Genomic DNA, 27,605 nt, shown 5'->3' with positions numbered 1-27,605 from the left:
TCTCTGAAGCTTGAGTGAGACACATGACAGTTGTGTTTCATTAAAAGGTATTAATTAAATGATTGAAACTTGGCTGTGACTGCTATTTTCCAAACATTGGCAGCAGGTGACAAGGTTTGAGGCATGCACACCGCATGCTAGCATGAACCTAATACCCAGGCTAGTGAATACAACAGGACCTGGCTGTGGTCGCCAGACCAGATACACAAGAGATGGTATCCTGCCTACTGTAAGCACCTCAAGAGGGGGACGTCTTAGTACTGAGCAAGGGGACACTCAGGAAGCCTTGTTCAGACGCTTTATTTGAATTTGACAGCGGCGGTGAGTGATTGAGATGCCTTACGAAGTATCTTGCATTCTGAAGAAAGCTCCACACTGTGTCAGCCCATTTCCATCCTGCTGCTAACACAGCTGGTTTGTTTAGGGAGTGTCCAGCTTAGCCAGATCAAGGGAACCCCAAGAGAGGCTGGGCAAATCCTGCCTCTAGTGCCAAGCCTCAGGGTAGGCAAGCCTGGAGAACGCTGCCAGCCCTGGGAAGCTTGAGAGACCTCTAGGCTCTCTTTTCCCTTCTTTTCAAATCCCACAATTTCCTGACGGGGAGAAGCTGTAATTAGCCCAGACCAGGCACTGGATCTCAGCTAGTACAGCTGCAGGGAAAACCCCATGGAAACTTGGGAACCAGTGTTTTTCCAATTACAAGGACCGTGGAATAAACTTTTTCTGTGGGTTCTATTGAAACCAGATTTCTCAAGTCAGCTGCCAAGGAAGAAGGTAGAGCCATTCTACTGCTGGGCAGCATACCCTTAGCCCAGGCAGTCTGTTTCCTTTCAGCCAGGCTGGGTGCTCCCGCACGGTAGGAAGGTGAGCGGTCCCTTTCCAAGTCCCTCATCTAGTCAGTTCAGACCTGGTGCTTCAGTGTCCTGAGATGGGAGCGGGTGAGAGACGCAACAAGTCGAGCTGGCACACAGGCTGGTGGGAGGGTGCCGAGCTGGCTAGCTGATGTTACCCCCTTTTAGTGATTTACAGGAGATGAACCCCAGCTTGGTCATGAAGTTGGTCTGCTTCCATTGTGCAATGCACTCCTCAGAAATTTTAAAGTCCGCCTGAACAAGACAGACAAAAAATAAGTAAAATAAAGTCATGATGGTAGGATACAACATTCTTAACACTAATAGCATAAGTTGGCCCAACTTTTGCGTTTGGTTTTGAGACAAAGTCTCCTCGAGTAGTCTTAGCTGTCTTGGAACTCACTATGTAGACCAGGCTGGTCTCAAAACTCGAAGAGCTCTGCCCGCCCATGCTTCTGAGTGCTGGGTTAAAGGTGTGTACCATCACACCGAGGCCCAATTGCTCAGTCCAGCTCCCAAAGGATTCTATGTTCTGACCTTCTGATAAGCACATTTATACTCACGAGTGAGGACAAAGACCTCTAGACTGCTTATGCCCACTGCAGAACCGGGGTGTGCACTGAGATCCTATGCTTGATTCCTGTGCTGGCGCAGCAGGCTAATAGTGAGTATGGTGCACCATGAACATGATCCCTGCCACTATTTAACACGAGGAGACATCTTCAGGCATAAGAAGCAGATGGACATGAATGCCTCTTTATCCAGCGAAAGACCAGAAGGGAACAGTTGAGGATTATTTTAGCAGTTTTGAGACAGGTCACTGTAGTCCTGGCTGGCTTGGACCTCCTTATGTAAGCCAGGCTGGCATGAACTTTGGGCAGCCCTCCTTTTTTTTTTTAATGTTTATTTATTTCATGTATGTGGGTACACTGTAGCTGACTTCAGACATACCACAAGAGAACTCCAGATCTCTTTACGGATGGTTGTGAGCCACCATGTGGTTGCTGGGATTTGAACTCAGGACCTTCGGAAGAGCAGTCAGTGCTCTTACCCGCTGAGCCGTCTGTCCAGCCCCTCTCCCTCTGTCTCTTAAGTACTGGGATTATAATGTAGGTACCAACCACACTCAGCAGGACTCTGGGTACTCTCATTTTTGGCCCTGTTTTTAAGACAGTTCTATCGGGTCTGTTCAATGGAGAGCTAATGTGCTATATGGATGCAATCTGGGCATTCAGGACAGTGTCTGACACAGGAGTAGGTGCGTCCAGGACCACCTGTGTGTGCATAGGCAAGTGTTCCTAAGTTCAAGGTGGGGAAGAGGGACTGCTTCCTTTTCTTCATTTATGTGCTGTGGGATGGAGGGTCAAAGCAGGCATCTTGCCAGTAAGATGTGGAAAACCTCTCATCTGCTGCTCTCTCCGTCTGGATCAAACTGACAAGAAAGTGTCTCACGTCCCTCCCCAGTGCTTCCTGTCAGTACTTGGCATGGGTAGAGTCCTGAGACTAGGCTCCTCACACTCAGATCTGCTGATTCTGACAGCACACAGGGGCAGCCTGGGCAAGGGAGGACTGCAGTGGGTTGGGATGTTGCTGCATGTGTCCTACCGCTAAATTGTTTTCTCAAGGTATGGGTTGCCCTTGCGAAGATGATGTTCACACGTACTCATCTTCTCCCCCCAAACTCCCCATGATTGGGCAGTGGAGGAAGTAAGGTGGCACTGGAGGTTTGAGAGAAGGTTGCAGGGAGGGTGAAGACCCAATGGACCAGAACCTCATGGCAGGAAGAAACAGCAAATAATGAGGGGGTTTATAACTGGGGAGTATGTTGGAATAGCTAGATCTGCCCAATCTAGGCATTTGGCTTATAAATAACATCTGGATTGTGTGTCTTTTATATGGCCTTATTAGAACATTATTAGAACATTATATAAGAGCAATAGCGTCTTACCTGCAGCTTCTCAAAGACCTTCTTTTTGGGCTTGAGCTCCTCATCTGGTTGGCCCTTCTCATAGCCCTGTACAAATACCCGCTCACCAGGAGCAGAGCCGACAGGAGGATCCAGAGGTTCAACCTGGCGGCTTACCCCTTCTCTGGAAAGACACAAAAGAAGAAAAGGCAAGATTATGGATTTCCCAACAGCTGGGGATGTTAAAGTGAGCTGCTAAGGACACCCTCAGTGTAGCCCAGAAGGTCCCCATCACCTTTCCACATCTCTGAACATATAACCAGGACTTCCCTTTTCCTGGGAAGTCACATCTAAGTCTCCAGCAAGGACTCTGCCCACAGTTACAACATGCCTGCATCCTGGCTCCACCTCTTCCCGGTAGTGAGACACCTTCAGTTATGTTTATCTGTTTGTAGAGTCTCATGTAGCCCAGGCTATACTTGAACTGATTTGCCCAGGTTGCTTCTTCCCCAGTGCTAGACTGTGGATGTGGGTCACCGTGCTCACATTATGAGGTGCTGGAGGTCAAACCCCTGCTTTCATGCCAACCAAGCCTGAGCTCCACCAACTGAGCTTCATCCTTGTATTTGGTAGACAGGCTCTCACTGTGTAGTTCAGCCTGGCCTGGACCTTGAGATGCAAATCAGGCTTATTAAAGAACCTCCCTCCCCCTTTGTCTCCCAAGGGTCATGATAAAGGTGGGTGCTGCCATGCCCAGCATCCACTAAATTTTATTTTCATCTTAATTATGCAATTAATTCTCCCTCCCCCCAAGACAGGATTTCTTTGTTGCCCTGGCTGTTCTGGAACTTGCCCTATAGACCAGGCTGGCCTCAAACTCAGAGATCCTCCTGCCTCTGCTGGGATTACAGGTGTGCACCACCAACTGCCTGGCAATTTTCTTTTTTTGTTTAAGGCAGGGTCTTCCTATGTAACTCTGGAACTCACTACGTAGACCAGAGCTGCCTTTGCCTGTGCCTCCTCACTTGACTACCCATGTAGTTTTATTTTAACAGTTTTTCTGTATGCAAATGTCTCACTCACAAAACTTGTACAGCAGCCCCTTTATGCCTCATCTTTTAGCATCAACAGGAAGGGAGCTGTTTTCTTAGGGCTTGCACACGGCATACAGAAAGGCATCCCACAGGCCAATTCCTCAGTGTCTTGCCCTCCCCCGCCCCTGGCCCACCAAATCCTCACTCACACAGAAGCACACAGTAGCATGCCCTGGGAGTCCACTCCTCTCATCTTCTGGGGTTTCAGATTACACAGTACCACCACCAGCCTGTCCTGTAGTTCTTCTTTGGGCACAAACTGTACAAGGCCGCTCACCACAGTCCTGGGTTCAGCTTCCCCGACATCAATCTTCTCCACATACAGGCTATCTGCATCTGGATGCTGCCAGCAAGAGATTCTTGTCAGTGCGACAGAGAGAGCTCCATGGGTACAGGTGCTTGCTACCAAGTCTGATCACCTGAGTTACATCCCCAGATCCCATATGGAAGAAGAGAAATTAGTTCTCTAACCTCCACACATATGGCATGCATATTCTTCCCAACCCCTGATATACAAATAGATAAATGAGGGATGCCCACAGTGGAGTGGATTAAATGCTTGATGAGTCATCTCCCCAGGGATATCTGCTCTTCCCAGAGTTCCCCTGCCCTGGCCTTTTTTTCATCTTTGGGACAAAGTCTCACTATATAGCCAAGGCTAGCCTCCAATTTGTGATCCTTATGCCTCAGCTTCCCAAATTCTAGAATCGCAGGCATGTGCTTATCTCGACTGGCTTTGAGAGCAAGGCTTGAAGGAGCATTTGCTTCACAAAGGTCTAGATTTGAGAAAATAAACCTAAGTGGCTTGTGGAAAATCTCCTAATGGGGTTTAATTAAAGCCTGGACTGTTGGCGACTGTCGTTACCCCCCAGGTCTATACCAAGGCCTAATGCTGGCCACAGCTGGGAGCCTAGGCCCACAGAATGTAAGAAGTCACTACCTTTTCCACGCTGAGGATTTTGCCCACACGGATATCCAGCCGGGATGGGATGATTTCCTCTGGTTCTGAGTTCTTGGCAGGGCCTTTGGCAGCAGACTCTGGGAATGAGAAGAACTCCAAGGAGTCAGGACTCTCCCCTTCCCCCATCCCAATGGCAGGCCAGCACTGACAGCACCAGATGAGGAGACTGAAAGAGGCAGGATGTAGGAGAGTTCCAGAACCTACCCACTGAGCCATACTTGAATACAGACTCAGCAATCCTGCAGGAGGGATTCCATTTCCCCCACACCTTTTCTCCATTATTAGGCCGGAAGAGGGCAGGACCGGTAGTGGTCTGGCCACCTCTGGGTATTTCTACTCCTAAAATCCATGCAGAATTTGCTGAGTCTCTGCTGGAAGGGTCACATGAAGTATCTATGGCAGTACCTAGGCAACATGGGTAACTGGATGGTAACTCACTAGACAAGCAGAGAGATGGGAGCCGGGAGACTGTTCAGGTGAGCTTTTTAAAGAAGCCCGAGCAGGCATGAACAGATGGCCACTGTGAATATCAACTGCACACAAGTTCACTAAACCCAAGGCAGGCTTCTAAGCGCAGTCTCACACTAGTCTCTTAGCAGGTAACCAGCTCACAGTGTCAGCGAGGGCGAGCCTCAGGTGCTGTTCCTGGCTCCTTTCCCAGCTGGACTTACTCTGCTTTGAAGGATCTGGGTAGGCAGCACTGGCTAGCTTCTTCAGGGCTGGGTTGTTAAACTTTTCTCGAATGGGGTCCAGCAACTTGTTTAGGGCAACTTCAACAGAATTCTTTAGGTCTCCAGGGTGTACAACCTATAGAAATAAACAAGGCCAGTGAGAAGAGGCCTGAACCCCAGAGTCTATTAAAGAGGTGACATGGCAGACAGAAGTATGTTCCCAGCAGTCTTGAGCTCACAACACTCCTATGAGACAATGTAGGATGGAGAAGGGTAACTGGTCTCAAAGGCAGGGGCTTGCCTGCCTGTCTCTCTCAGGCTGGTCTCACTATATAGCCTAGGTTACCCTCAAACACATACCCTTCCTGCTCCATGGGATAAAGGAATCCCAAATGCTTCTGCTGCATTCAGCCTGCCCCAGGTCTCCTGACTCTGAATTCTGTTCTAGCTTATGGGCTGTGTAGGCAGAGTGCTCATTATTCTGATTCTCTTAAGTCTTTTCCAGTCCTTCTCTGAGGTATAAACCAAATGTCAGCCACTGAAAATGTTCACACAGGAAACCCTGGGCTAAAGACTGAGTTACACATGCAAGGACTAAAGCTCCAGCTGGAGGGTAACTGGACCCCTAACTCCTTTGTAGGTTTATGTGCACTGGGGTTTTGCCTGCATGTATGTTTGTGTGAGGGCTCAGATCTTGGAGTTACAGACGATTGTGAGCTGTGTTGGGAACTGAACTCAGAACCTCTGGAAGAACAGTCAGTGTTCCCAACCCCTGAGCCATCTCTCCTGCCCAGTTCTTTCACTACTTTTCTTTTTTCTTTTTGGTTTTTTCAAGACAGGGTTTCTCTGTATAGCCCTGGCTGTCCTGGAACTCACTCTGTAGACCAGGGAGGGAGAGGGCTGTCAGACTCTAGTGGTCTTCGTCTTTCTCTAGCATTACCTCAGCAGCGAAGTCCTTCTCCAGCTCCAGGTAAACAGTGTAGGTCTTGTTTCCACCCCACTTCTCATCTCTCAGGATCACAAACTCTACAACATAGCAACAAACAAGTCAGGAACTGCCTGTCTTAACTCCTCAACCCAATGCACAAGTGAGTGTGTGTGAGTGTGTCTCATATTTAATGCCTTTTACTTTTACCAGGTGAGTCATCTCACCAGCCTTGGCATTTGACTTTTTATTTTTTGGTGCTAGAACTAGCCCTAGGCTGATGCATTTAGCCATGTTCTCTCAGCTGAGCTTTCCTAGGCTCTAATAGATAAGCAGCCACACTGTGTATCCAGCAAAAGTCATTGCTCTTTTGTATTCTAGTTCACTATGTCCGTCTCTACTCTCATTTTGGATTCACCTCCGCAGCCTGACAACCCTTTAAAACCCTACTTGGTAGCTAACACACAGACAACTAAGGGACAGCCCAGTCTCACAACACATTGTATATATGAAATCAGGGCAGAGATTCAGGGCAGCCGGCCCCTGCAGGAAGAACCTATGACAATTTTAAGCATAATCACAGCAGGAACTTGGATCTTTGAGCCCAGCCCCTAAGAACCACTCGGGGAGACTCTTACCAGACTTGAGAGGAAAGAGGACATGCTTGATGAAGGACAGAACCCCGTTGTTCTCCACATTGCCGGGTTCGCAGAAGGCCTTCTTCAGCTTTTTCTTCACGTCCTCCTTCCGATCAAGTAGGTCGATTTTGGACTCCTAGACGTCGGGAGGGAAGAGACCTCTTGTGGTTGAAAATGAGAACACACTCAATTTTAACACACACAGTATATAGTTTTTGTTTTGTTTGGTTTTTCGAGACAGGGTTTCTCTGTGTAGCCCTGACTGTCCTGGAACTCACTCTGTAGACCAGACTGGCCTCGAACTCAGAAAATCTGCCTGCCTCTGCCTCCCAAGTGCTGGGATTAAAGGTGTGCAACACCACCGCCCGGTTTTTTTTGGGTTTTTTGACCGGCTATAATCTTTAAAGCTTACTTTAATGAAGTCTAACCTATCCATCTTTTCCTTGATGGATTACACACTTTTTCTCTTCTTTGCAGCTAGGGTCTCGTGTGACCCAGGCGACTTCAAACTTGCTAAGGATGCTTGTGAACTGATCTTCCTGCCTTTACCTCTCCAGTGTTAGAATTGCAGGTATGCACTATTAGGCCTGCTTTATGCAGTGTTGAGTCAATCCCAGGGCTTCATGTATGTTAGATGAGCGCGCTACCAACCAAGCTACATTCATGTCCTCCCTACCTACCCATCCATTCATCCACCCACCCATCCATTTTTTAAAAAAAATGTTGTGTGTGCCTGAGTGTATATATGTGTACCACATGTACACAGGTGACAAGGCCAGAAGAGGATGGCAGGTCCCCTGAAACTGGAGTTACAAGTGGTCTTGAGCCACATGGTGTGGGTGCTGGGAACTGAACCTGGGTCCTCTGCAAGTATACTTAATCACTGAACTATCTCTCTAGTTCCATATAAATTCTTAAAATGATGTTTGTTTGAGACAGGGTTTCTCTTGGTTGTCCTGGAACTCAGTCTGTAGACCATACTAGCCTAAACTCAGAGATCTCCCTGCCTTTGCCTCCCAAGTGTGGCACGTGCCACCACTGTTTGCAAAAGAAAAATTTTTAAATAACGATCTTAGTTGTGCGAGATGGCTAAGCAAGTAAAGATGCCACCAAGGCTGACTTGTAGTATCCATATTCCTGCCCCAGGCTGCAGAGTGCTGAATTTACAGGTAGACAGCATCACCAAGCCCAGCGCTGAACTTTATCACAGCCCTAGGAAGGAAGAGATTCCATCCACTAGTTCTGGTCATCGGCAGCCACCTGGCAATGATGTACTGAATGATAGAAGGTCATCCTTACCACACAGACATTTGGACTCTCCAGCTAGCTAGGTCACTGTTCTTTGCAGTCTTCACTCCATCTTTTGCTGGAGCTTTCCGGATTCAAAAAACAGTTGTGGGGTTGTGGTAAAAGTGCCATGGTCTCCACATGGCAGAAAGAGAGAACCAGCTTCCCTAAGTGGTCCTTTGACCTATACACATGGGCCATGGCAGGTGTGGTTCTACACACACACACACAGGTGAATGTCTGAGGATGCTGTTGTGGACGGATGCTTGCCTCACACAGGACAGACAGGCCTTAGGTTCAATACCCAAAACTAAATGAATGGGAACAGAGCAGCACCATCTTTGGCCTGGTGAAGTGCCTCACTGGGAAAAGAACTTGAAGAGATGCAGACATGCACACATGCATGCACATAGACATACACAAAATAAATAATTGTAAAATGTGAAGAAATGGTTAGCAATTTACCTCTTCTGACGAGCTCATTTTGCTCCCAGTTAACCCAGGGACCATGGGATTCATCAGATGGACCCGTTTTGAGTAGCCAAGTGCAGGGAGATACTGGAATGAAAAACACAAAATAAAAATAAAGCACTAAGGGTAAGCTAACCAGGTGTGAGACACTGTCTCAAAGATAAAGATACAAGGGCCCAAAATATAGCTCAGCTGGTAGGTGCTTGCCTAGCATGTTGAATGTGCTGGGTTTGACCCCTAGGACTTCATAAACTGGGCATGGGGCCTGTAATCCCAGTTTTGGGGAGGTAGATGCAATTAGATGCTCAAGGTCTTCCTTGGTTACACAGCAAATTAGAGACTAGACTAGGCTACAAGAAATCCTGTGTCAGAAAGTCCAACCTGCTATGCCAGGTACAGTGACATATGCCTTTAATCCCAGTACTCAGAAGGTGTAGGCAGAGGCAGGAAGATCTATAATTGTAAGGCAAATTGAAATTCATAGGAAGTTCTAGCCATCTAAAGTTATATAGTAACATCCTGCTTTAATTCTTTTTCCCCTCAAAAACCCCAAATGGTGCCACCCTACCCAAGAATCATTTACACATTTCCCCATTCATTAAATAAATCTGAAAACTATTTTACTATCTAGTGTGTATGTGCAAGTGCGTGCATGCACTTGCATGCTTATATGAGGATGCGCTCAACCATGTGGGTGCGAGGTCAGAGGCTGACATTGGGATGTTTTGTTTTGTTTTGTTTTGGTTTGGTTTTTTGAGACAAGGTTTTTCTGTATAGTCTTGGCTGTCCTGGAACTCACTCTATAGACCAGGCTGGCCTTGAACTCAGAAATCTGCCTGCCTCTGCCTCCCAAGCGCTGGGATTAAAGGCGCGCACACCACCGCCTGGCAGAATGTTTTTTTTTTGTCAGACACCCCAGAAGAGGGCATCTCATTACAGGTGGTTGTGAGCCACCATGTGGTTGCTGGGATCCGAACTCAGGACCTTCGAAAGAGCAGTCAGTGCTCTTACCTGCTGAGCCATCTCGCTGGCCTGGGATGTTTTCTTCAATTGCTTTTTCACTGTATGTTTTGAGACAGCATTTCTCGCTGACCTGGATCTCGATGTTTTGACTACACTAGCTGGCTAGCAAGCTCCAGGATCTGCGCGTCTTTGCCTTTCCTAGACTGTTACTGCAAACACACACCTCAGAGCATAGGTGGTGATTCCGACTCAGCTTCTCCTGATTGCAAAGCAAGCACTTTACCCGCTGAACCATCTCCTCAGCCCTCAGAATGCTCTTATCTCATTCTTTGCCACTGGATGTGCTTATTTCTAAATATTTGCCTTAAATTAACAACGTGGTGAGTACTCTCACACACAGCTCAAGCTTTACTTACTTGTTCTTATTTTCTTAAGTCAGGTTTCCAGGAGCAGATTTTACTAGGTCAAAGGATAGGAACATTCTAGAGTTGTTAAAGTATCCTAGGAATTTATATTTCTGCTTGAGATATTCTCTTTACACCTTGTCCAAATCAGGTTTCAAGAAGCTTTGAAAATTACCAACTACAGAGGTTGGAGAGACAGCTCAGTGGTTAACAACACTGGCTGCTCTTCCAGAGGACCTGGGTTCAAGTGCTCACAAGCACTGTGACTTCAGACCCAAGAGATCTAACACCCTACCCTCTTTTGGCTTCTGGTGCATAGACATATGCAAATGAAATATTCATAATTATTAAGAGAAAGAAGAAGAAGAAGAAAAAAACCAAACCTGAAACCAAAACTAACAACAGACTTCTCAATGCATTCAAGCTCTTTCCAGGAAAAGAATGTGTTTGTGCTAATTTCCTCCCAAACCCTGGTGAACTTCATTTCCTGGACCAGCAGATTCTACAAAGCTCAGGGCAGTGCAAACCAAATGCTCAGGGAGAGAACAGTTCTGACTGGTAGGAACAGGATGGAAGTGAATGCAGCACACAGAGTGTGTGGGCTGCTGAGGCAGACAGAGCAGGCTCATTTACACCTGTGTTAGCAAGGACAGCCACCACCCAGCATGCTTGGGATCAGTGCAACTATATTACAGTTGAGTCAACTTCAGCTGTAGACCTCAGGAGTGGACACTCACCTTCTCTGCAAAGGTAAAGATCTTCCTCTGGTCAACACCGCCAAACTGGGCATCGACTTTTAAGTACTCCTCATCCAAAGCCTGTGGAAAGAAACACAGAGTGTAAACACAGCCTTTGTCCCCTATGGGTCTGAGCCAGAAAATTTGGAATCACATGATTTCTCATAGGGTGGAGCCAGGAGGGAAACAAGCAACACAGAGCCTCCCTGGTGGTTCAGAAACAGCTGCGGAGTACATGTGTAGACATTACTGCATATGGAGTTGGGTCTGCTTTCAGGATGCTCATAGTCTAATTCAAAGGGGGAGGAAGTGATGCCGAAGGTCTCCCATAGAATAAGGCACGTCACATCAAAGATGGCATGGAAGAGTAACTCCTGCCAGCTTGCCAGCCAGACATGAGTACTTGGGAGGTAGAAGCAGTTTATACTGAGGTCATAAGTTCAAGACCAGCCTTACAACACAGTAAGACACTCTAGGGAAAAAAAAAAGACTTCCAAAGTTGGGTATGTGAATGGTAAGTGCATATGTTTAACTTGCACAAGGTCCTGGATTCAGTCCTGAGCACCAAACCCCCAATAAAAAGGCTTATGATTAGTTAGATGAGAGGTAAAGCAGGTTCTTTACCCATGAGGCCCAGAGCTCTTCTGCAATGTGCAAGAACTGATTCTCTCTTTTCACTACATGGGTCTTGGGAGATGGAGGTCAGGTCATCAGGCTAGGTGACAAGTGCCTTAACTGTCCAAGTCATCTTGCTGGCTGAGACTCAGATCTTTCCTATTGCTTTGCTTTTGAATAAAGTATCCTTAATACTTTGGAGGTGTGGGGAGGGGAATACTGAATTGTGTATAGTGGCCCATGCCTATAAACCCAGCAATCAAGAGGCTGAAACACAGAGATTGCTATGAGGTTGAGACAGTGAACTACAGATCAATTGCCCCCCCCCCAATTCCCCCAATACCAAAACCAAGACTGAAACAAAACAAAACCCCCCAAAACAAACCAGTAAACTAGGACTGCTAACTGAACACTGTCCATCACTACTTGCCAGGCCTGGTGCCAGCCCTGTGGATTCAGGGATGAATCAGACCCACTTCCTCCCTTGCAAGCTCAATTATCTGCTTGGGGAGAGACACGTAAACAGATCATCTGAGCACAGCATTTAAGGGCTAGCTACACGCTCACGTTAGGAACAGGGCCAATACCTGTGGTCTAGTCAGCAGGGTGTGGGGAGGTCTTCCTAGAACCAGACTGTGGGTTGGACTTGAGATTTTCAACTACAAACTGGAGACAGAGTGAGAAGGCAGAGTGTGAAGTGTTTAGGAAAATGTAAGGTGACTCAGTCTGGGAAAGCAAACTTCAAGAGATGTGGTGCTGGTGAGTGGAGAACTTAGACATGGAGGGGAGCGCCAGGTATGGTGGTTGTGACTGCAATCTCAGGCCTGGAGAGGCAGAGGCAGGCAGATTCCCATGAGTTCAAGGCCAGCCTTCTCTACTTTGTCTCAAAAATTAAAGTAGCTGGAGGAGGTGGTATACACCTTTAATCCTAACACTGAGGCAAAGTTAGGAGTTCAAGGCCATCCCCCTTCACATAATGAGTTCTGGTCCTGCCAAGGCTACAAAGTGAGAACTTGTCTCAAATAAATAAATAAATAAATAAATAAATAAATAAATAAATAAAATAGTAGTAATAATTTTTAAAAAAACCGGTAAGACCACGAGTGTCATATTAGTACTGTCTAGAGTGCCTTAAGGAAAAATATGACCAGCACCGAAGAAAGATACCAGTTACAGACAGGGTAGGGCATGGACTGGAGGCCTGTACAGGCTAGAGACAGAGAGCATCACTAACAGGCTGTTGTAATAGTCTAGATGAAAACACCCATGATCCAAAACAACGGAGATGCTGAACAAGAACAAGTTTAAGAGGGTGGAGAAATGGCTCAGTGCTTAGGAGCACCGGCTACTAGTCTAGAGGACTCAGGTTCAATTCCCAGCACCTACAATGATAGCTCATAACTGTAACTATACACCAATGTACATAAAATAAAATCAGATCTTAAGGAAAAAATAACTAGTTTAAGAGTTGATATGTGTGTAAGTGTGCGTGCCCACATATATGTGGAGACCAGGGATGGGTGTTGAATGTTTTTGTTGCTCCCCACCAGAGGCAGCATCTCTCACTGAATTTGGAGCTCACTAACTTGGCTAGTCTTGCTAGTTAGTGATGGACCAGCCTGTCTCTATCTTAAGATTAGAAGATATCTTATTACAAGGTCAAAATAAATTCATTGCTGTTTTCTGTAGGTCTTTACCCATTTTCTGAAGTTTGACATGTTCCACACCCCATTTTCTGACCTCCACTTTGATAAGACGTTCTGCCAAGTTCCTGTGTAATCAAAAACCCTTGGGAGCCCCCTAGCCTTGCAGTTTGGGGCTATAAGAACCCCATTCCTCAGGGCTGGAGAGATGGCTCAGCACCAGACTGCTCTTCTAAGAGGTCCTGAGTTCAATTCCCAGCAACCACATGTTGTCTCACAACCATCTGTAATGGGATCTGATGCCCTCTTCTGGTGTGTCTGAAGGCAGCTACAGTGTACTCACATAAAGCAAACAAACAAACAAACAAATCTTTTTTAAAAAGGTGTGTACCACCACACCCAGTTAAGCTTAAAAAACCCCGTTCCTCCTGTGGTGCTAGTCTCTCAAATGCAGCTTTAGGGAGATAGCCCTGTCTGACAAAAAATGAAGCTTGTTTAATTCAACCAAAAAAAAAAGAAAAAAAAAAGAAAAAAGAAAAAGAAAAGAAAAAAGAACAATGGTTTGGTGGTCTTTTCTCCCCTTTAATGGGATCGGCAGTCAGCTGGCCTGGGATTCCTGTCTCTGCCTCCCAAGGGCAGGGGTTGCAGGCAGGCTCCATACTTGCTTGCCTGTTTAATTTAATGTGGGTGCTGAAGCAGCAAGCACCTTATGCATGGAACCATCTCCTTAGATCTGAATTTAAAAAGCAGAATTTGTAAAATAGGGTAGAGAGGAAGAAAGAGGGAACACAAAGGTTGAATAAATAATTGTCCAGCCTGGCGTGGTGGTGCATGCCTTTAATCCCAGCACTTGGGAGGCAGAGGCAGGCGGATTTCTGAGTTCGAGGCTAGCCTGGTCTACAGAGTGAGCTCCAGGACAGCCAGGGCTATACAGAGAGACCCTGTCTCGAAAAAACAAACAAACAAACAAACAAACAAACAAACAAAAAGTTGTCCAACAGAACTCTCTGTGGGCTGGAGAGAAGGCTCAGTGGGTAAGAGTACTGACTGCTCATCTGAAGGTCCTGAGTTCGGATCCTAGCAACCACATGGTGGCTCACAACCACCCGCAATGAGATCTGATGCCCTCTTCTAGTGCACCTGAAGACAGCTACAGTGAATTACTCTGGAGCGAGTAGGGCCGGAGAGCAGCCACATACATGATGGCTCACGGCCATCTGTACAGCTACAGTATACTCATATACATAAAATAAATAAAATAAATCTTAAGAAAAAAATAAAAAAGACTGGTTTCATCACACTGAACTCAAGATCCCCTGCCTCTACTTTTCTAGTGCTCAGATTACAGGCCCAGGATGAGCAGGGTGCAGATGCACACTATCTTATGTGAGACTGGAGATTAAACTCATAGCTCTGTGGGAACTAGGCAAACATCCAGTAAGTTGACCTAAGGACATTAAAATTGTGCTCATTATATTGCCTAGGCTTGCCTGAAAGCCTAGGCTTAAGTGATTCCCCTGTCTTATCTTTTTTTTCTTCTTGGTTGTTTATTTGAGACAGAGTCTGTCTATGTAGCTCTGACTGTCTGTCCTAAAACTAATGATGCAGACCAGGCTGGCCTTGAACTCACAGCCTCCTGAGTGCTTGGGTTAAAGGTGTGTAACTCCACACCCAGCTGCTTCTCTAGTAGTTGGAGGTAATAAAGCTGTTTCACCTTGCACAGCTAAAATCTTAATAATGTTTTCCCTCCTTGGAGTGCTAGGGGCCAAACAGAGGCCAGCATTCTACCACTGTGAAATTTGGAACCCTTAAATTTTTTCCCCCTGAAACAGTGCCTTACTATTTGCTCTGGCTATCCTTGTCCTGGAACTTAGTACATAGTCCAGGATGGCCTTGAACTCAGAGATCCATCTGACTCTTTTTTTTTTTTTTTTTGAGACAGACTCTGGCTATATAACCTAGGCCAATCTTGAACTCACAAGACAGTAATAGACATAAAAATATAAAAGTAGGAAGAAAAAGTGCAGAAAGAGTACGGAAAGGTGGCAAGGAGGCGGAGGCTGCCCCACTCTCTACCTACCTGCAGACCGGGGTACAACAGACCACTCAGCAATGGGTGCTCCACCTGCTTCACAACCTCAGCCCCGGCTTTCTTGGCATCGTGTTGTGTGACCACGGAGGACAGTCGGTACACATCCAGTGTGTATTCTCTGAAGAAGAGAGGGAGGAGGGAGCTGTGAGGCAGGCCTCAGTGTCCCAGACCAGTCCTTAAGTACATTCACTGCCTTGACCTTAGACAGCATCGTCACACTGCTTCTACAACACTAGATCCATGCACTCATCCAAGCTATTACTTTATGTTTCTAGTTGTTCTTTTGCTTCTGGAGCATGTCCAGCTCTTATCTCGTGGTGCACGGCATTGTTTCCACCCCCCACTTTCTCTTCTGGAATCCCTAATCAAACAATACTACAATTTCCCAATCTTCCTTTAAGACCTTAAAAAAAAAAAATTTTTTTTTTTAAAGTATGTGTAAGGAATAGTGAACTAGCTGTAGAGGTGGCTCAGTGGTTAAGAGCACTTGTTCTTGCAGAGGACCTGGGTTCGGTTCCCAGTACCTACACAGTAGCTCACAACCATATATAACTCCAGTTTCCGGAGCACTGATACCCTCTTCTGACTTCTGTGGGCACCAGGCATGCAAGGGCTGTGCACATTCGCATGCAGACACTCATAAAACCAACATAAAAAGATAAAGAAGGGCTGGAGAGATGGCTCAGTGGTTAAGAGCACTGACTGCTTTTCCAGAGGTTCTGAGTTCAATTCCCAGCAACCACATGGTGGCTCACAACCATCCGTAATGGGATCTGATGCCCTCTTCTGGTGTGTCTGAAGAATCAACAGTGTGCTCACATAAAATAAATAAATATATGTATATAAAAAAAAGATAAAGAAATAACAAATAGTACAAAGAACAGCACCTATCATATGGTTTAAGAAAAGAGACTAACAACTACCCGTGCAGCACCTCGTGTCCTCTCCTGATTCGCCTTCTTTAGAGGAGCCCTTATCTTGAGTCTGTTGCTGCATTCCAGCTTTGCACTTGTGTCTGTAAGCAGTGTACCTATCCTTGTATACACGGGCACATGGCCTGGGTGCCAGAAGATTACGGATTTACATCTCAAACTGCAATGGATAATGTCAAACCATTTCCCAAAGTGATTTTTGTCAATTTTATTACCTAATTTTGCTATTAAAAAAAATCTGTCCATTTAGTTATTACACTGTGATTTCTTACTAGGATTTTAATCTCTATTTCTTTGACTAGTAACCAGGAGCTATTTATTGTTTTTCCCCCCAAATGATTACTAGTCACTTGAGAAATCTAAGAAATACGGAACTGAACTTTTTTTTCCTGGATTGGTTCAATTAAAAAAAAATTGACTGTAATTTTTATTTATTTATTTAATTTATTTATTTATTGTGGTAGGGTTCTTCACAAAAAGGGTCTGGCTAGCCTAGAACTATGTAGATCAGACTAATCTTGAACTCATAAAAATTAGCCTGCTTTTGACTTTTAAGTGTTGGGTTTAGGGGCTGGAAAGATGGCTCAGCAGTTAGGAGCACTGACTGTTCCTCTAGAGGTCCTGAGTTTAAGAGGTTAAAATTTTCAAACTGTACTGTGGGAATTTAGCTGTTAGTTGAACTTAATGGGAGACCAGCTCCCAGGATTTAGAAACAATGGGAGACCAGCTCCCAGAACTTAGAAGAATGGGAGACCAGCTCCCAGAGCTTAGAGACCAGAGCGACCTGGCAGGGAAAAAGAAAAATGAGGTAACAAACAATTGCCAGGTGGCTAACCTGCTTCTGAACCCTAGCACAAGCCAGCACCAATCAGAGACTACCCCATACTTTCCCCTGCCTTAGTTTCCCCTTTTCTCCTAGCAACTGTGTGGGTATAAAAACCTGTTTAAATATTTGCTTGGGGCCAGACTCCTCTACCCCTGCGTGGCATATGAGTCTCACCCAGCTCTGAATAAAAGAGCCTCTTGCTGATTACAACAAGTGCGTGTCTCGGTGGTGTTTGGGGTCGTTGTTCCCCAGCCCTGAGTGTGGGGTCCTTCCCCCCATTTTTAACAGCCCTTACAAGTTCAATTCTCAGCAACCTCATGGTGGCTCACAACCATCTGTAATGAGATCTGATGGTCTTTTCTGGTGTGTCTGAAGACAGCTACAGTATACTTACATATAACAATAAATAAATCTTTAAATGCAGCTCTCTGGCTGGCTTGGAAGTTATAGACCACGGTGGCCTTGAACTCACAGAGAGCCACTTGCTTCTGCTTCCCAAGTGGTGAGATTAGACCATGCCTGGCCTATGGCTTGTGCCTTTTAACTACTCAAGAGTAGTTAGTAAGTGCTCTTATCTACAGATATAGTTCTCTGATCCAGAAAGTTTTTCTTTTTTTAAAGATTTTATCTTGGTGTATGAGTACTTTGACTGCATATATACATGCATATGTACCACATGTGTACCTAGTGCCACAGAAGTCAGAAAAGGGCACTGGATGCCCTGGATCAGAGGGTTGTGAACCACCATGTAGGTGCTGGGAACCAAACCTAGGTCTTCTGCAAAAACAAGTGCTCTTACCCACAGAGCCATCTCTGCACCCCTAGAAGCCTCCAGGAACTCGCTCTGTAGAGCAGGCTGTCAGCGAGCTCAAGATACTCCAACCTCTGCCTCCCAACTGCTGGGATTAAAGGCCTGTGCCTCCGCCTGGCTCAGGAAGCCTTCATTTATACACAGTCCATTCTTGAGCCATCTCTGATTGTGCTTTGGTGTACCCTGTCTCACTGTACCTGCTCTGAGACTCAACTCTCCCAGGGCCAAGCAGTCACCTGCGTCCACTTCTCAGACACTGCTCAACACATCCTAAGAGCATATATATATATATATGTGTGTGTGTGTGTGTGTGTGTGTGTCTGTGTGTATGTGTGTGTGTGTGTGTATGTATATTTGTTTTGTTTTGTTTTTTTGCAACAGGGTTTCTCTGTGTAGCCAGTTCTGGCTGTCCTGGAACTCACTTTGTAGACCAGCTGGCCTCGAACTCAGAAATCCGCCTGCCTCTGCCTCCCAAGTGCTGGGATTAAAGGCATGCGCCACCACTGCCCAGCCCTAAGAGCATATTTTAACACTCAATATTTTTATGTCTTTAAAACTGACTCTTGGGCGCACTCTCTGGTGGTGGCGCATGCCTTTAATCCCAGCACTTGGGAGGCAGAGGCAGGCGTATCTCTGAGTCTGAGGCCAGCTTGGTTTACAGAGTGAGTCCCAGGATAGCCAGGGCTACACAAGGAAAACTTGTCTCGAAAAAACAAACAAACAAACAAAACTGACTCTCAGAAGCAATGGTGTGTACATGACAGCAGTTATTTTAAGGTATAGATAACCCTTAGTATCTCAGGATGCCTCCCTCTAAATCAAAAGCCACAAATGTCCAAATCTGTCCCTGATATAAGATAGTATAGCATTCTATGTACCACGCCCCTGACGTGAGATGGTACAGCATCCCATGTACCATGTCCCTGACGTGAGATGGCACAGCATCTCATGTACCACGTCCCTAACATGAGATGGCACAGCATCCCATGTACCATGTCCCTGATGTGAGATGGTACAGCATCCCATGTACCATGTCCCCGACGTGAGATGGCACAGCATCTCATGTACCATGTCCTTGACAGATGGCACAGCATCCCATGTACCATGTCCCTGACAGATGGTACAGCATCTCATGTACCATGCCCCTGATGTGAGATGGCACAGCATCCTATGTACCATGTCCCTGATGTGAGATGGTACAGCATCCCATGTACCATTATAGTAAGAACTGCTGGAAGAAGGCAAAGAACCTCCTTTCACATTTCTTTTATCATTAATTTGCTGAGGCTGAGAGAGAGAGGCTGGGTGTTTCCCACCCCTTCCCCAAAGGCTATGGGCTCCAAGGTGGAGGCTTCCTTAGGGTTACATTTGTATCTGTACCTAGGTGTTTCCGAGCCAGTATTTTTGTTGTGTGGATTAAACCAACAAAGGGTATAAACTGTTTAATGGTCCATAACAGGGAGTATCAAGTAGCTTGCCACCCAAACTTAAAGAGTGCCTGGACTCCACAGCCCTGTAATTAGCAAGGAACCCCAGATCCCCGAGGAGCAATCAAGAGCTTACTTGCTTAGCTGATAGTCGGTGCCTTTGATAAACTTGAGCTTCTCCAAGGGCACGCCAATACTCTCCAGCATTGCCTTGATCACATTCTCATAGTAACTGGTTCGAAGTTCTAGAAGTTCCCAGGGAGCTTTCATGTTGTCTAGGTATGCATGGAGGTCCGCAAACAGGATGGTTACCTTGATGGAAACATTGGGGTCACCAAAGTGTAAACTGGCCCCAGCACTTTCCGCCCACTTCCCTGCCCCCACCCTTGTTAAGTATTTGGTCATTAACAACAGCAACTGCTTGGTTCATAGCTCCAGTTCTCACCTCACACCCTGCCTTCAAGAAGTCAGCGATCTTGGACATGGGTACAAAGTAAGCCACATGTGGCTTCCCCGTGGTGGCTGTGCCCCAGTAAATTTTAAGTTCCCGCTCCTTCAGGATCTCCTTCAGCTTCTCTTCCCCCAGAACCTCCTGTTGTGGAAGCAGAAGAGCTGGTTTAATGCCGATTCCCCTCCTTGCTCATCCTTTACCCTGCAAACAAAGCAGTGTGTCACTAGGAGTTCAAGCTCAGAGCCTGTGGGCAAATGTCACTGGAGTCCAAACGTGTTCTCAGTGCCGAGCCAACCTGAGCTCTTCCTGCCACTGTTACTCTCTCTTCTAGGAAATGACGCTGATGTTAGGGTATGAGTGCACAAATCTACCCATCTTTCTCTTCTTGACCCCCTCAGTTACCTTTTATCTTCCGTTTTGTAGCCACCTCAACAAAATTTTCTTTCCTTTTAAATTTCATGAGTGTGTTTTGCCTGCATATATGTCTGTGCACCATATGCTACAGCAAATGACCCAGCAGGCCTGAGGAGAGTGTCAGATGCAGATGCCCTGAGACAGGAGTTCTAGATGATTTGTAGGCCTCTGTGTAGGAGACAGGAATCAAACCCATGGACTCTGGAAGAGCAGCTGGTGAGCCACCTCCTCAGCCCCTGGAGGCATCTCCTCTGGTCTCATTTGCTTACCTCCCATTCCAGTGAGCTCCATACCCTTTTGAGGTTCAGAGGACCAGAGGCAGCTCATGAACACCGTTTAGTCCTCCTGCCTGAAACCCGCTCTCCTTTTGTCTTCCTTACTCTTAGTTTCCCTCTTCTCTTTCTGCTTAGACATCACCAAGTCTCCTCTGATTCTACATTCTTTTTTGTTTTGTCTCATATAACCAAAGCTCGTCTCAGGCTTCTGATCCTCTTGCCTCTACCTCCTGGGTGCTGAGATTACAGGGGTGTAGCAGCACACCATGACTGGCTAGGCATCACAACTCTGTGTATGCTAAGGTGAGTGAAACCTTTTTTGTGTAACCTGGAAACTGTGTTGAAAACATGTTACACTGTTTTTGAACTAAGTCTGTTTTGACAAAATCAATATAACATGTTTTGACTTAAAGGATGTTGTTGTAAAAAGAGGAAAATATTTATAAACAATGGGGACAGAACGCTTTGACTGTTAACAGAAAAATAGTTATGTTTAAATAGTGAGACTGTCAAGCTACGAGCTGACACACACAAAGAGTTTAAGAACTATAACTAGGGGTTGGAGAGGTGGCTCAGTGGTTAAGAGAACTGGATACTCTTCCAGAGGTCCCAGGTTCAGTTCCCACATGGTGACTCACAATGGCCCCTTGAGATCTGTTGCCCTCTTCTGGTGTGTAGACCGATGTGCGCACAGACATCTTTTTTAAAAACAACTGAAACTAGACTGTAGACCCCAGGATTGCATTGCTGTGCTCCCTAGACAGCCTCTGTGCTGGTCGCCACAGACAAGGTGACTTTGAGACTGGCCATTGTGTGACTATGGCTCCAGGGTCCATGGAGTTTCTGGCATCATTGCTGAGTTCACACATGCCTGCCTGCCTGCCAGCCCCACCCGATGGCTGAAGCTCTACAGGACCTTCTAGAACTTCCAACAGTCCCAGCCTTCTGCCACAGTTGAAGGACTCAGGTCAAGCTTGCTCTTAAAGTACTGTTACGGTTTGAGCCTATAAGCCAGCCCCAATTAAATGTTGATCTTTTAAGAGTTGTCTTGGCCATGGTGTCTGTTCATATCAATAAAATCCAAACGAAGACAGAAGTTGGTACCAGAGATGGGTTATTGCTGTGATAGGTCTGACCATATTTTTGTTTGGAAGAATGTAGATTTGGGGACCTAGGATTTGGAATGCCATGGAATGTTTTAAGTGGGGCTTAATGAACTATCCCTGTAGGAATGTGGAAGACTTTGTTGCTGTGAGTGATTTGAACTGCAGACCTGGCCCAAGAGGTTTCAGTGGAGAAGAACTTCAGCATGGAGCCTAGAAACTGTTTTTGTAGAATTTTGGTGAAGAACATGGTCTGCAGCGTCTGCCTGAGGCTAAGGTAAAGAGACTCAGATTAATTACATTGACCAAGTCTCAAAAATGCCCGTCATAGAATTTGTTCTCTGGTGAAGTCTCTTGAAGAGGGTTTTGAATAAGCAAAGCAAGCTGAGAAAGGAAAAATATAAAATATATGGTTTGACCATTAAAGGGGCACCAGGAAGGGAAACGGAGCTGAATCCCATGTTCAATGATATTAAATTGAATTAAGGGACTGGTGACCTTGGGGTAAGATCCCACCCAGCTAGGTGTGGCACTACACACCTTTAATCCCAGAAGACAAAGGCCAGTTTGGGACAGAGCAAATTCTAGGTGAAGAAATGCTTAAATCCAGGCATGATAGTAGACTCCTTTAATCCCAGTATTACAGCAGAGTCATGCAGATCTCTGGATTCAAGGTCAATCTACAGAACAAGTTCCAGGACAACCAAGCTTAGGCAGTGAGGGAGTTAGAAAACAGAAAGCTGGTAATAAAATAAGGAGGGGTCCATGTGTGTTCTAGCTCCAGCAAGCAGCAGAACATGGCAGCTTCAGCCACGTGGCTCTGGCTTTCGAGTCCAGAATAAAAGGAACTACTGGGACAATTGGTGCTGGTTAGCCAGCTAGGAAAGGCAAATCTCACGTGGACATTCTCACTGCCGAGCGTCTCGGAGCCTATCAGCCCTGCATGTGGACATTCTCACTGCCGAGGGTCTCGGAGCCGGTCAGCCCTGCTTGTGGACATTCTCACTGCCGAGGGTCTCAGAGCCTGTCAGCCCTGCATGTGGGCATTTTCACTGCCGAGGGTCTCAGAGCCTGTCAGCCCTGCTTGTGGACATTCTCACTGCCGAGGGTCTCGGAGCCGGTCAGCCCCGCTTGTGCACATTCTCACTGCCGAGGGTCTCGGAGCCTATCAGCCCTGCTTGTCACACTGGGCAAGCCCTTATCCACTCACCTACATCACGTTTAGTCCCTAATCCCACATTCTGCCCAGATTATTCCCTTCTGTTGCTTCAAAGCATTACAGGCATACATCACTGCATTGCATGGCTTTTGTAAGTTTTAAACGTGGTTGGAGATGTGGCTCAGAAGGTAGAGTGCTTGTCTTACCTGGAGAAGCCAGGTGTGGTGGTAAGACACACACCTGTAATTTCTGGAGGCCATCCTGGATTATATAAGAAACTACCTCAAATACCAAAAGTTAGGAAAAAAAGATTTTAGTACAATTATTAATTTAACCATTCCTACTTGGTATTTTAGGAATGGTAAGTGGGCATTAGCTTCAATTTTTAGTGATTTATTTATTTCTTTGAAGTGTATGTATGTATGTATGTATGTATATATGTGTGTGTATATATGTATGTATGTATGTGTGTGTGTATGTATGATGTTGGTGTGTACAAGTGTCTCTGCAGCCCAGAGCCAGCCCCTTGGTGCTGAAGTTACAGGGGGTCATAAGCTATCTGATGTGGGCACTGGAAACTAACTCACATCCTATGCAAGAGCAGTAATGGCTGAGTTGTCTCAGCAATTTGTGTCCCAAAACAAAAGTTTCAAGCAAAGCCAGGTGTCTGAAACTATGTAAAGGATTGTGTAGTAATAACTGCTTCTGAAAATAACACCTGCACTCAGAGGACCTTTTTCTAGACCCAGCAGTGGAGTGCCTTGTACTCAGCCTGTGTACGTTTAACCTGTCTTTAAGAGAACAATGTAGCCAACCTTACCTACTTTGTCAGCTTTCATGATCCAAGCTTTACTCTCTACACTCCCCCATGTCCCTGACCCAGAACAGTATGTGAGTGTGTGTGCGTGTGTGTGTGTGTTTGGTAGTCATTTGCTGAAGACAGTGAATAAGTAGAAAGCAACAAATCCCCCATAAATGTTGCAGGCAGGGGCGGACCGGACAGCGGTGGTGCACACCTTTAATCCCAGCACCTGGGAGGCAGAGGCAGGTGGATTTCTGAGTTCAAGGCCAGCCTGGTCTACAGAGTGAGTTCCAGGATAGCCAGGGCTGTCTTAAAAAAATAAGTTGCAGGCAACACTTGGCTATAGGTTGATAACAACTGTTAGAAGTTTTGAGCACTCTTCCGAGTCAATGAGATAAATTCTTCCATTGTAAAACTCTGCTAAATATCTTTCTAGTAAAGTGTCCTTCATTCCCTTCCTATGCTATATTTCTGTGCTGTCCAATAAACAGAGAGTAATAGGAACAGACATCAGATGCATACCAGAAAGATGATAGACAGGTCACATACTACAACCTAGACAGACAGAAGACACAGGGAGAGAAGTAGAGAATTCAAATTTTGCCTTCTTTCTTGGTCTAAACTACTCTACAAAGAAGTATCTTTCTTTTAATTCCTTAGTTCAACCATTGATGCAAGCCGACACAAAAAATAAAAGATAATTAAAAAAAAAAAAAAAAGACCAGAATAACTCCAGTCTATCAGCTGGTGAGTAGATAGATAATGGCATATTAATCAGCCTCAAAAAGGAACAAGAAAAGCAGATTTGTATGTGAATCTATTTTGAAGGTAGACCAGACAGAGCCAACTAAGGCTAGCCCTGAGGTACAGGCTTAAGAGAGAGGAGACAAGAGGTTCGGAGGTCCCATAGATCTGACCTGAGCCTTGGTAGCTAGTAATAGGTGTCATTTTCTTTTCTTTTTATAGACTTATTTTTTTTAGATTATGTGTATCTGTGTACAGGTATGTGTGTATGAATGCAAGTGCCTGTAGAAGCCAGAGGCATTAGATCCCTTTAGGTGGCTGCAAGACACCTAATATGGGTGTTAGAGATTGAACTTGGGGAAGCTGGAGAGATGGCTCATTGGTTAAGAGCACTGACTGCTCTTCCAGAGGTCCTGAGTTCAATTCCCAGCAGCCACGTGATGGCTTACAGCCACCTGTACAGCTACAGTGTACTCATACACATAAAAAAATAAATAAGGCGCCCTTCCCAGCAGCCTTCGCGCGGCTGGATTTCCGCGCACACCAGAACTTCAAGATGGTGTCACTCATGCCATTGAAGGAGAAGAAGCTCATGGAGGTTAAACTCGGAGAACTGCCAAGCTGGATCTTGATGCGGGATTTCACCCCCAGTGGCATTGCAGGAGCCTTTCGGAGAGGGTATGACCGGTATTACAACAAATACATCAATGTTCGGAAAGGCAGCATCTCGGGGATTAACATGGTACTGGCAGCCTATGTGGTTTTCAGCTAATGCATTTCTTACAAGGAACTCAAACATGAGCGGCGACGCAAGTACCACTGAAGAGGGGTCGCTGGAGGGCACTGCATGGCCAAGCATAACTGCCTGCCCCACTCCGACCTAGGAAGAATTCAACTGGCTGAACCGTCATACCCTGACTGAGAACTAGTGTCCAATAAAAGGTGACTGGTTCAAAAAAAAAAATAAATAAATAAATTTTTTTTAAAAAAAATAGGTTGACTTTGTCTTGAAAGCCAAAATATAATAAAGAGCAGAGACATGTGTCTCAGTGTCCATGTTCCCTTCTCTGTAAGTGTCTGGGCACCGCACGCTCTCCCTCTCTCCCCCTCTGCCTTCAGTGTGCCTTTAATCCCCGGTGTCTGTTTCCCTTTCCTATAAAGGAAGTGGTTTCCTGGAAGAGACCAAAGGTCAGAGTAGGCCAGTGGGATGAAGAAAGGGACACAACATGCCTGGGGAGGAGAAGGTGGGAGGGGAGAAGGTACGGGATAGGAAAGGCTATGCTGGGAAAGGAAGGGGGCCTGAAAGTGAGGAGAGCACAGGGAAAAGGAGAGAAAGGTGATGGGGGGAGGGAGAAAGAAAATATGAGGAATGAAATTCTGAGAGAAACAAAATCACAGACGAACTTGAGTACACTATCCTGTGAAAGAAGGATACCAATGGGCACGACTTATCTGACACTAGTCACCTGAACTGTCCTGGAGCAGTGCACACTTAGGGACAGAGGGCAGATCAGTACTTGGGGGACGAGGATGAATGACTGGTAGTATAGCTAATGGTATAAATTTTCACCGAGGGTCTTGTGAAGCCCATGATGACCTTAAATCCAGCTACTTAACCAAACGTGGCCTTAAAGTCTGGGTCTTCTTGCTTCCACTTCCTGCATGCTGGGGTTACAGGCATATGCTCAGGTTGGTTCAGATTTTTCTGGGGGGTCGGGACTAGTTGGGAATAAAAACATTCTAGAACTTTAACCTTGTGGATATTCAAGAATTGACTAAAATGTACCCTTCAAAGAGGTGAATGTTCTTAGAGACAGCATCTCTGTATAGAGCCCTACCTAACCAAGAACTCATTATGTAAACAGGCCTGGCCTCCAAGTTGCAGCTATCCCCCTTGTCTCTGACTCTCAGGTATTAAGATTACAGGTAGTACGTACCACCACACCCAGGGCAGTAACATTAAAAAAAAAAAAAAAAGCTTGGTGGTGCAAGCTTATTTAGCATAATTCTAGTCCTGTCTTTATCTGGCTTATAAAACAAAGTTTACAAGCCTCTCGTGACTTGGCTCCTACCTGCCTCTCCTAAAAGAACAAGTCAAAAGACAGGTTCTGTGGAGGAATGTCAGAGGCACGGGGAGGCAAGGATGGAGACGGTTCTGGTGGTAGGGAGTTTTTTTTTTTAAAGAAAAAAAACCGCTCAAGGAAGGCCTTTCTCAGAAAGTTCCTGTGACTGGAATTCTGTAAGGAAATGGGAGCGAGCAGCCTGGCCAAAGAGATGGCTGTGAGAAGAAAGGAAGGTGAGCCACTGTGGTGGCTGAGCTGCACTGTGCTCGCTCTACTCCAAGTAAATCAGTCTCCTTGGAGAAAGGGTGTGCGAGGGCTCTGAAGACCGGGTCTAGGGCCTCACACGTGCTTTACCACGGAGCTACACGCCCAGCCTTCCCCCTGAACCACAATATTCTTGCTCCCCTTGAGTCCTCCCTCTGTCTGAAATGCAGTTCTCAGTGCGCACGTACACACACACACGTACACACACACACACACACACACACACACACACACCCATGGACGCCAGAAGAGGACGTCAGATTAATGCCCCGATCCAGGCCGTGCCTAGCAGCCTGACATGGGTGCTGGGAACTGAAACCGGGTCTTCTGCAAGAGCAGTACATGCTTCCAATCTCAGAGCCATCTCTTCGGCCAGTTCGCTCCCATTTCTTTTCAGAACTCCAGTCATAGGAACTTTCAGTACTTGATTTATCTAAGTGGTTTGGGTAATAGGTCCTTTTAAACTTCCGGTTCTCTCCGCAAGAGCCCCGGGAGGACAGGGCCCTGACTCCCTAGAGCCTAGCAGTGCCCCCGGCATATAATAGGATGGGTGGAATGAGGTTCCCAGCCCCAGAATGACTACAGCGCAAGATAGGTGCACACAATGGGAGAGCCCGTTGTAGTTTCCTTTGCACCCTGAGAATGGCTGCTTGACTGATCAACTAGCAGAGAGGGACTTAGAGCCGCCCAGGTGCGGAGACCGCGGCCCCAACACATTTAGGGATCGGTATCGGGCATCACGGGACTTCAAGTCCTCAGTACCCAACGGCGCATCCCAACCCCAAGGCCCGACCTGCAGGTTCCGGGTGATAAGGTGCAGCTTCTCCTCAGGGCTTGGAGCATCACCCATGGCTCCGCTTTCTCTGTTTCCCGCGCTCAGCCGGCACCCGCGCCCTTTCCTCGTCCGCCGCCGTCTCCGCGTGCCGGGAACTGTCACGCTAGTCCCGTCAGGTTGCATCAGCTGAGCTCGTCGCTCCGCTTGCTAGGCCTAGATTCCCTTCCCCTTTCCCCCGGAGGAGCCCGGAGTCAGGAGCAACAGAGAGTCGAAAGAATCGATGAAACAGGAAGGGGCGGAGCCT

At 46.4% G+C, this 27,605-nt stretch overlaps 1 protein-coding gene and 1 pseudogene across 1 annotated transcript; one reads left to right on the top strand and one right to left on the bottom strand.

Annotated features, from left to right (window-relative positions):
- Positions 1–284: 284 nt before the first annotated feature.
- On the bottom strand, positions 285–27,594 carry Yars1 (tyrosyl-tRNA synthetase 1). Its single transcript, XM_031378752.1, has 13 exons — positions 27,320–27,594; positions 19,697–19,843; positions 19,388–19,563; positions 15,244–15,373; positions 10,906–10,986; positions 8,796–8,888; positions 7,044–7,179; positions 6,421–6,506; positions 5,481–5,616; positions 4,789–4,886; positions 3,998–4,191; positions 2,797–2,938; positions 285–1,103 (listed from the first exon to the last, which is right to left on the bottom strand). The coding sequence occupies exons 1-13, from the start codon at positions 27,482–27,484 to the stop codon at positions 993–995; spliced, it is 1,695 nt and encodes a 564-aa protein (XP_031234612.1). The 5' UTR covers positions 27,485–27,594; the 3' UTR covers positions 285–992.
- On the top strand, positions 24,750–25,165 carry LOC116096696 (annotated as a pseudogene).
- Positions 27,595–27,605: the final 11 nt, after the last annotated feature.

Source organism: Mastomys coucha, unplaced genomic scaffold (genome assembly GCF_008632895.1).
Source record: "Mastomys coucha isolate ucsf_1 unplaced genomic scaffold, UCSF_Mcou_1 pScaffold18, whole genome shotgun sequence".
Taxonomy (NCBI): Eukaryota; Metazoa; Chordata; class Mammalia; order Rodentia; family Muridae; genus Mastomys; species Mastomys coucha.
Note: the sequence above shows the minus strand (reverse complement) of the source record. Positions and strands in the feature narration are given on the sequence as shown.

Bases quoted from the DNA above. Each gene is read 5' to 3' on its own strand.
- Yars1 (XM_031378752.1), bottom strand. From the start codon at position 27,484: ATGCAACCTGACGGGACTAGCGTGACAGTTCCCGGCACGCGGAGACGG. The intron at 6,507-7,043 runs GTAAGAGTCTCC...GCTATGTTGTAG, and splicing joins CCTCTTTCCTCTCAAGTCTG to AGTTTGTGATCCTGAGAGAT. The intron at 2,939-3,997 runs GTGAGTGAGGAT...GTGTCTTTCCAG, and splicing joins ATGCTACTGTGTGCTTCTGT to AGAAGGGGTAAGCCGCCAGG.